The sequence below is a fragment of the Hylobates moloch genome, unplaced genomic scaffold (assembly GCF_009828535.3).
Source record: "Hylobates moloch isolate HMO894 unplaced genomic scaffold, HMol_V3 SCAFFOLD_16, whole genome shotgun sequence".
NCBI lineage: Eukaryota > Metazoa > Chordata > Mammalia > Primates > Hylobatidae > Hylobates > Hylobates moloch.
Genome location: NW_026652291.1, coordinates 71316811 through 71326293, shown reverse-complemented (window position 1 = coordinate 71326293; position 9483 = coordinate 71316811). Strand labels below are relative to the sequence as shown.

The 9483-nt window shown below is 46.4% G+C and overlaps 1 protein-coding gene across 4 annotated transcripts in view; it reads left to right on the top strand.

The window, feature by feature from the left end:
• The first annotated feature begins 1077 nt into the window (after window positions 1–1077).
• Window positions 1078–9483, top strand: part of EAPP (E2F associated phosphoprotein) — a 70553-nt gene continuing 62147 nt past the window's right edge. For 3 of the 4 annotated variants that reach the window (XM_032179991.2, XM_032179990.2, XM_058429683.1), the window contains exons 1-3: window positions 1078–1263; window positions 4807–4988; window positions 6832–6927. In XM_032179991.2, the coding sequence (XP_032035882.1) occupies window positions 1190–1263; window positions 4807–4988; window positions 6832–6927 (352 nt within the window). In that variant the 5' untranslated portion in view covers window positions 1078–1189. The remainder of the gene's footprint in view (window positions 1264–4806; window positions 4989–6831; window positions 6928–9483) is intronic. The other variant, XM_032179989.2, reaches the window with a different exon arrangement.

Below are 9483 nucleotides of genomic sequence, written 5' to 3'. Positions count from 1 at the left end.
TACACACAGAGGAGCGGTTCATTCTTTTGTAAAGGGATTGGTGGGCTTTGTTCGAGATGCCATTTCAAAAGAAATGAGAAAAAAGAAAAACTAAGACCTGCACTGTAAAGCATAATACAGGAGTAGATTTATGACAGCTACTCCACATTTTCCAGAGTGATACGGTGTCTCGGTAGGAGGCAGGAACCCGAGTTCTTGGTTCAGATACAAGGTTAGAAACAGTCTCCCGATGGAGATCAAGTGGCTGTCATCTGCCTGTTCCCCTCAAGTATCGAGTGAGATCAGTTGAGGGCTGAGCAAAAGTGGAGACTGGGAAGATGACGAGAAAAGATAACTTTTCGTAGATTGTCGAGGCCGAAGTCAGACTGAGGAGTGAACAGTGTGAAGGAGACGTTGAGAGCCTCACAGTGTGGAAGACATAAGTGTTAGAGGCGAGGTTGGAGGGATGCGGGTGCTGGTGTCTGAGGACCTATTGGATTTCGGGCTGTGTGTCCCTCAGCGTCTAGATTCCTGCTTCGTAGGTGGTGAGACACTGCATGTAGCGTGTTCACCTCAGAGACTGTCACTTATGAGGGTGCCCATCATTATTATTTTTGGTGACAATGTAGATGCTATTTTCCTGTAAGCAGAAGCTGCGGAAGAAAATGGTGGGATTAGCCGGGCGCGGTGGCTCAAGCCTGTAATCCCAGCACTTTGGGAGGCCGAGGCGGGCGGATCACGAGGTCAGGAGATCGAGACCATCCTGGCTAACACGGTGAAACCCCGTCTCTACTAAAAACACAAAAAATTAGCCGGGCGTGTTGGTGGGCGCCTGTATTCCCAGCTACTCGGGAGGCTGAGGCAGGAGAATGGCGTGAACCCAGGAGGTGGAGGTTGCGGTGAGCCGAGATCGCGCCACTGCACTCCAGCCTGGGGGACAGAGAAAGACTCCGTCTCAAAAAAAAAAAAAAAAAGAAAATGGTGGGATTAAGACCCGCCCCCGTCCCGTCCCCGCCCCTTTTCGCTCCTGCTCCGCCCCTTCCCCGCCTTCTACCTGCCCCCCTCGCTGCTGTCGGTCTGCGCGGGCGCGCAAGGGGGACTCGGAAGTTCAGGCGGAAGTGGCGTCAGGGTCGCTTTAGGGACTGAACTTGCAGTGTAAACAGAGACGCTGCAAATTGCTTGTGGACGGTGTAGGCCGCTGCAGGCCACCATGAACCGGCTGCCGGATGACTACGACCCCTACGCGGTTGAAGAGCCTAGCGACGAGGAGCCGGCTTTGAGCAGGTGGGCCCCTGCCCTACCCTGGCCCCCGAGGATTTGGGTCGAGGCCTGGCTTTGGTCGCCTCCATTCGTTGCGCCTGCCGAGCCTATGCAGACCCTAGGGGCTCGGGAGCCTGTCGTGCCTGTCACTTGTGCGAGGCCAAAGGGCTTTCCTGATGGGGTCGCGCAGCCCCGGGGGAGGCGGGGCCGATGTCGCCTGTAGGAAGAGGGATATTCCGCAGTCACGGGGGACCGCGTGTAAATCTTCAAAAGCAATGAGATCGAAACCTGTCGCTGCAGCTTAGTAGCAGAGTGACGGAAGGCAAGTCACTTATCCTCGATTACTCACCTGTAAAATTGAACTGTAATAACATAGTTGTATAACCTATATAACATAGTATAACACACTATGTTTGTTGTGAGGGTTACAGGACTTAATGTGAAGTTTCCATCTTGAAGACTAAACTGCCATAAACAGAAATAAGGGAATATTGAACAGCCTTTTTTTTTTGACAGGGACTGTTTTATGCTTGCTCTGAGCTACAGAGGTAAATCATAAGGTCCTTGTCTTCCAGAGGCTCGCAGTATAATAAGGGTAATAAGATAAAGTATATATATCTTGGCAGAGCATTGTAGAGAATATCGACCTGAGACAGGCACAGAAGAAGGTTCGTGGGATTTCCAGAAGGGTGGGCTTTATTCTACCAGGGAAACTTGAAGCTATTTTGCCAAGATATTTCCACACAAATTTAGTTATTTCTTAAGCTGTCAGCAGATCCTATTCTTAAACTTTAAAACATTCATTCTGCCCAAAGAAGCTTTCTGTAAAGCCATGCTTTCATTAACAACGTTGGCTGGGTGTGGTGGCCCATGCCTGTAATCCCAGGACTTTGGGAGGCTGAGGCAGGAGAATCTCTTAAGCCTAGTAGTAAAGGAACAGCCTGGGCAACATAATGAGACCTCATTTCTTTAAAAAAAAAAAAAAAAAAATCAAAATAACATTGTTTCCTCATATTGTCATGGGGAGACATTGGATGCATGGGAAATCAGACTGCTGTTAAGATTTCTTTTGTCAGGAGTGAGGATAGATACCAGGATTCCCTGTGAAAAGAGTTTCAGTTAATGGGTCCTGTCTGTGAAAGGAGGTATATATATATGCATGTCTCAATTATTTATTTATTTATTTATTTTGAGACAGAGTCTCACTCTGTCAGCCAGGCTGGAGTGCACTGGTGCAATCTCGGCTCACTGTAGCCTGCATCTCCTGGGTTCCAGCAGTTCCCCTGCCTCAGCCTCTTGGGTAGCTGGGATTACAGGCACGTGCTACCACACCTGGCTTATTTTTTGTATTTTTAGTAGAGATGGGGTTTCACCACATTGGCCAGGCTGGTCTCGAACTCCTGACCTTAGGCAATCTGCCTGCGTTCAGGCTCCCAAAGTGCTAGGATTACAGACGTGAGCCACCGAGCCAGGCCTGTTGTATCGTTTCTTTAAGGAAGCTTTATAATCCTGTGACAGTTGCCACTGGTAAGGTAACTGTAAAGATAAATATTATAAAAACAAAACAATGTTATCAGACAGTATTGCCTGTTGTAGGCTCTGAGCCAAATGGTTATTATTTTAAAAAGGGAGATTAGTGTTAGAGAAGTGTCTGTCAGGATTTAATTTTACACTATTTATAAGCTAATACATTGTAGCCTGTTACTGTTTCACGGTAGCTGACCGAAGACATGAGACTCCTGGGTCAAAGATAAGACTACACATAGCACAGCAAGCAGCATGAGCATCATGTTTGTGTGGCTTGCTCTTGCTTGTCAACCCTACAGGTATTACGCTGAGGGTCCTAGAAGAATGCTGCACATTCAGGGGGTTGGCATCGTGGCTAAAGAATACTTGAGCTTGGAGAATCCACCTCTTTCATAGCAGACAGTAAATACATCTGCTCTTTGGCCTGGAAGGAGACATTATCTCATTCCTCAAGGTTGTTCGCTGCAAACACAATCCTGAGAAATGGCTGGAGTGAACAGTGGTCAGAACCTTGCATTCTTAGCATACTTAACTGCATATCCAGGGTCCATGATGTATTATTGCCTTTCCCAGCAGTGCTGAAAACTGAGACTTTGGTTGAAATAATCACAAGGATTGAAGAAAATTTGTAGAAAAAATAACTCTCATTTTGTGATTCAGTTTTTTAAAATTAAACATTTTTTTTTGAAGTTTTCGTAGATTCACATTCAGTTATAAGAAATAATACAGGTCTGGTGCAGTGGCTCACACCTGTAATCCCAGCACTTTGGGAGGCCAAGGCAGGAGAATCACTTGAGCTCAAGAGTTCAAGACCAGCCTGAGCAACATGATGAAACCATGCCTTTACCAAAAATACAAAAAATTAGCTGGTATGGTGGCGCATATCTGTGGTCCCAGCTACTCGGGAGGGTGAGGCGGTTGGTTGGCTTGAGCCTGGGAGACGGAGGTTTCAGTGAGCCAAGATGGCACCATTGCATTCCAGCCTGGGCAACACAGGGAGACCCCTATCTCAAAAAAAAGAAAAATAATACAGAGAGATCCTGTGTACTCTTTCCCCAGTTTCCTCCAGTGTTAACATACTACAAAACTGTAGTGCAGTATCACAACCAGGATATCTATGTATCTATATATCTATATATCTATTTTTTGAGACGGATTCTGAATCCTGTAATCCCAGCTACTTGGGAGACTGAGGCAGGAGAATCGCTTGAACCCAGGAGGTGGAGGTTGCAGTGAGCAGAAATCATGCCACTGTACTACAGCCTGGGCGACAAGAGCGAGACTCTGTTTCAAAAGAAACAAACAAACAAACAAACAAAAAAACCAGCCTGGGCAACATGGCGAAACCCCATTTCGACAAAAATTAAAAAAGAAAACAAAACAAAAAAAACAGCTGGGAATGGTGGCATGTGCCTGTAGTTCCAGCTACTGGGGAAGCTGAGGTGGGAGGATTGCTTGAACCGGGGAGGTGGAGGTTGCAGTGAGCTGAGATCATGCCACTGCACTCCAACTTGGGTGACAGAGTGAGATGCCATCTCAAAAAAAAAAAAAAAAAATAAAAAAGATTGGAAATATGCAGAACTGGCTTATTGAGAATAGCTATATGTAATATATAAGTACATCAAATACAACCATGTAATACTTAAAATTGTTGTTGGACAGTGAGATGCTGGGAGTTTTAAATATTTTATTTATTTATTTTTTTTTGAGACAGAGTCTCGCTCTGTCTCCCAGGCACCCAGGCTGGAGTGCAGTGGCGCGATCTCGGCTCACTGCAAGCTCCGCCTCCCGGGGTCACGCCATTCTCCTGCCTCAGCCTCTCCGAGTGGCTGGGACTACAGGCGCCCGCCACCACGCCCGGCTAATTTTTTTGTATTTTTAGTAGAGACGGGGTTTCACCGTGGTCTCGATCTCCTGACCTCATGATCCACCCGCCTCGGCCTGCCAAAGTGCTGGGATTACAAGCGTGAGCCACCGCGCCCGGCCCAATTATTTTAATTTTTAAATATTCATATTCTTTTTGATTTAAATGTATGCTAGCTCTGAGGATGAAGTGGATGTGCTTTTACATGGAACTCCTAACCAAAAACGAAAACTCATCAGAGAATGTCTTACCGGAGAAAGTGAATCATCTAGTGAAGATGAATTTGAAAAGGAGATGGAAGCTGAATTAAATTCTACCATGAAAACAATGGAGGACAAGTTATCCTCTCTGGGAACTGGTAAACTTTTGGTTCAATTTTATATATTTTTTTGTAAGCTCTGTAAGGGCAGGAATCTTATTTGTGCTCTTCTGTGTCCCCAGCACTTTCAGTAGGTGCTCAGTAAATATTTATTGAATGAAGGAGTAAATGTATTTGGCAGTCTGAGCTACAGCCTTCTTTTTCTCATTTAAAAAAAAGTTATTTATTTATTTATTACTTTAGATTCAATGTCTCATTCTGTCACCCAGGCTGGAGTACAGTGGCATGATCATAGCTCACTGTAGCCTAAAACTCCTAGGCTCAAATGATCTTCCCACCTCAGTTTCTTGAATAACTGAGATTACAGGCGTGTACCACTGTGCCCAGATAATTAAAAAAAAAATTGGGGCCGGGCACGGTGGCTCACGCCTGTAATCCCAGCACTTTGGGAGGCCGAGGCAGGCGGATCACGAGGTCAGGAGATCGAGACCATCCTGGCTAACACCGTGAAACTCTGTCTCTACTAAAAATACAAAAAATTAGCCGGGCATGGTGGCAGGCACCTGTAGTCCCAGCTACTTGGGAGGCTGAAGCAGGAGAATGGCCTGAATCCAGGAGACGGAGCTTGCAGTGAGCCAAGATCACGCCACTGCACTCCAGCCTGAGTGACAGAGCGAGACTCCATCTAAAAAAAAAAAAAAAAAAAATCTGTAGCGACCGGGTGCAGTGGCTTACACCTGTAATCCTAGCACTTTGGGAGGCCGAGGTGGGTGGATCACTTGAGGTCAGGAGTTCGAGACCAGTCTGGCCAACATGGTGAAACCCTGTCTCTACTAAAATACAAAAAATTAGCTGGGCACGACGGCAGGTGCCTATAATTCCAGCTACTCGGGAGGGTCAGGCAGGGGAATCATGTGAACCTGGGTGGCAGAGGTTGCACTGAGCTGAGATCATGCTACTGTACTCTAGCCTGGGCAACAGAGTGAGACTCAGTCTCAAAAAAAAGCCAGTAGGACTCTTCACTCTTCAGCATTGATTTCCACCCTGATATGCTATGTATTAGCTGGCAAAATCTGAAAGCATATAAAAATATAATAAAAACTAAAGCAGATGCTAACTAAGAGGAATTAGGGATATGGGCATATGATGACATAAGTATAGGTAATGTCATGGCCTTGGGCACAACTGAGGAGAAGAATGTGTCCTTGACTCATTCCTCCTGCCTTCCTGTTTCCTAATGTTTTTTAGAACAAAATGTTTGTTCTATGTTCTGCACAGTATACTGTATGACTGAAAGGTAGAGATACGTGTGCTGGCAACCTGAAGATATGGCTATTTTATTTAATGAGATTTGTGGGAAGGGAGAGAGAAGAATTTTCTCAAGATTTGGAACATTTTAAGGAGGGCCAGTTCTCTGTAACTGTATAGGGCAGAGACATCGAGTAATTCACTGATGTGAAAATATGTCACCATCAGGCCGGGCGCGGTGGCTCACGCCTGTAATCCCAGCACTTTGGGAGGCCAAGGCGGGCAGATCATGAGGTCAGGAGATCGAGACCACGGTGAAACCCCGTCTCTACTAAAAATACAAAAAATTAGCCGGGCGTGGTGGCGGGCGCCTGTAGTCCCAGCCACTCGGAGAGGCTGAGGCAGGAGAATGGCGTGAACCCAGGAGGCGGAGCTTGCAGTGAGCCGAGATGCGCCACTGCACTCCAGCCTGGGTGACAGAGCGAGACTCCGTCTCAAAAAGAAAATATGTCACCATCAAATGAGATTGTGAATGAGTTGATATTGCTTTGCGGTGGTGGAAGAATATATGGAGTTTTTCGCCTTGTGAATTATGTGTGATTTAGTCTGTAAACTTCACTTCTGGTTTGAATAGGATCTTCCTCAGGAAATGGAAAAGTTGCAACAGCTCCGACGAGGTATTACGATGATATATATTTTGATTCTGATTCTGAGGATGAAGACAGAGCAGGTAAGTAACCTATTTACCAGGTTTAGCAGTTAACATTTTATAAAAAAAGTTTGCCTAACAATTATTGGATGTTAGGATTTCCCTCTGAGTTTGGTCTTTTAAGAAATTATAGCTGGGCATGGTGGCTCACACCTGTAATCGCAGCACTTTGGGAGGCTGATGCAGGCAGATCACCTGAGGTTGGGAGTTTAAGACCAGCCTGACCAACTTGGCGAAACCCCATCTGTACTAAAAATACAAAAATAAGCCGGGCATGGTGGCGCACGCCTGTAGTCCCAGCTACTTGGGAGGCTGAGGCAGGAGAATCACTTGAACCTGGGAGGTGGAGGTTGCAGTGAGCCGAGATCGCACCACTGCACTCCAGCCTGGGCGACAGAGTGAGACTGTCTCAAATAAATAAATAAATAAATAAAGTGGATGCCATTGATGTGAAAACAAAAGCAGGATTGATTAATAAGAAAAACTGGGGGCTGGGCGTGGTGGCTCACGCTTGTAATCCCGGCACTTTGGGAGGCAGAGGTGGGCAGATTGCCTGAGGTCAGGAGTTCTAGACCAGTCTGGCCAACATGGTGAAACCCCATCTCTACTAAAAATACAAAAAAATTAGCCCGGCTTGGTGCCACGCACCTGTAATCCTGGCTACTTGGGAGGATGAGACAGGGAAGTTGCTTGAACCAGGGAGGTAGAGGTTGCAGTGAGCTGAGATCGCACCACTGCGCTCCAGCCTGGGTGACAGAGTGAGACTAATATTTCTTGTCTCACCAATACTGGATTACAGGCCTGTTGCATCTTGGCTAATTTTGTTTTTTTTAGGAGAAAGGGGTTTATCACACTCCTGACCTCAGGTGATCCACCCACTTCAGCCTCCCAAAGTGCTGGGATTACTGGTGTGAGCCACCGCGCCCAGCCTCCTCCTGCAGAATTTTTCTTAATGTGTTGCTTTTTAATCAGCCCCTATGTTCTTCAAAATTGAATATTTCTTTTTTTTTTTTTTTTTTGAGGCAGAGTTTTGCTCTGTTTCCCAGGCTGGAGTGCAGTGGCGCGATCTCAGCTCACTGCAAGCTCTGCCTCCTGGGTTCATGCCATCCTCCTGCCTCAGCCTCCCGAGTAGTTGGGACTACAGGTGCCCGCCACCACGCCCGGCTAATTTTTTTTTTTTTTTTTGAAACAGAGTCTCACTCTGTTGCCCAGACTGGAGTGCAGTGGCACAGTCTCGGCTCACTGCAAGCTCCGCCTCCCAGGTTCACTCCATTCTCCTGCCTCAGCCTCCCAAGTAGCTGGGACTACAGGCGACCACCAGCACGCCCGGCTAATTTTTTGTATTTTTAGTAGAGACAGGGTTTCACTGCGTTAGCCAGGATGGTCTCGAACTCCTGATCTCAGGTGATCCGCCCGTCTCGGCCTCCCAAAGTGCTGGGATTACAGGCGTGAGCCACCACGCCCGGCCAATTTTTTGTATTTTTAGTAGAGACGGGGTTTCACTGTGTTAGCCAGGATGGTCTTGATCTCCTGACCTTGTGATCTGCCCACCTTGGCCTCCCAAAGTGCTGGGATTACAGGCGTGAGCCACTGTGCCCAGCCTCAAAATTGAATTTTTATAAAATTTGAGCAAGGTTGAACCTAACAAGAGCTAAAACTAATTATTTCAGTAATTACAATGAAATATTCAAATAACAAATTTCTGTGGTAAAGAACAATATTATACTTTTATGCATTGTTACTTAAATATTGACCTGTTAGAATGTATGCATTTGTTTGTTTATTTATTTATTTTGAGACGGAGTCTCAATCTGTCGCCCACGCTGGAGTGCAGTGGCGTCAGCTCACTGCAAGCTCTGCCTCCTGGGTTCACGCCATTCTCCTGCCTCAGCCTGCCAAGTAGCTGGGACTGCAGGTGCCCGTTACCACGCCCAGCTAAATTTTTGCATTTTTAGTAGAGATGGGGTTTCACTGTGTTAGCCAGGATAGTCTTGATCTCCTGACCTCGTGATCCGCCTGCCTCGGCCTTCCAAAGTGCTGGGATTACAGGCATGAGCCACCGCGCCCAGCCTTTTTAATTTATTTTTTAGGCAGAGTCTCACTCTGTCACCCAGGCTGGAGTGCGGTGACGCAGTCTTGGCTCACTATAGCCTCTGCCTCCTGGGTTCAAGCGATTCTGGTGTCTCAGCCTCCCTGGTAGTTGGGACTACAGGCACACGCTACCATACCTGGTTACTTTTTGTATTTTTAGAAGAGACAGGATTTCGCCATGTTGGCCATGCGGTTTGAAACTCCTGATCTCAGGTTGTCTGCCCACTTTGGCCTCCCAAAGTTCTGGGATTACAGGCATGAGCCACCACTCCCTGCCTGCTAGAATACATTAAAAAAAGTCTAGTGTATGTAGATGGCCATAGTTTTTTTTTTTTTTTTCCTCTTTTTTTTTTTGTTTTTTTCCCTCTTCCTTTCTTTTTTTTTTTTTTGTAGAGATGGGGTCTTGCCTTGTTACTTAGGTTGGTGTCGAATTCCTGGCTTCAAGCGATCCTCCTAAAGTGCTGGTATTACAGATATGAGCCACTG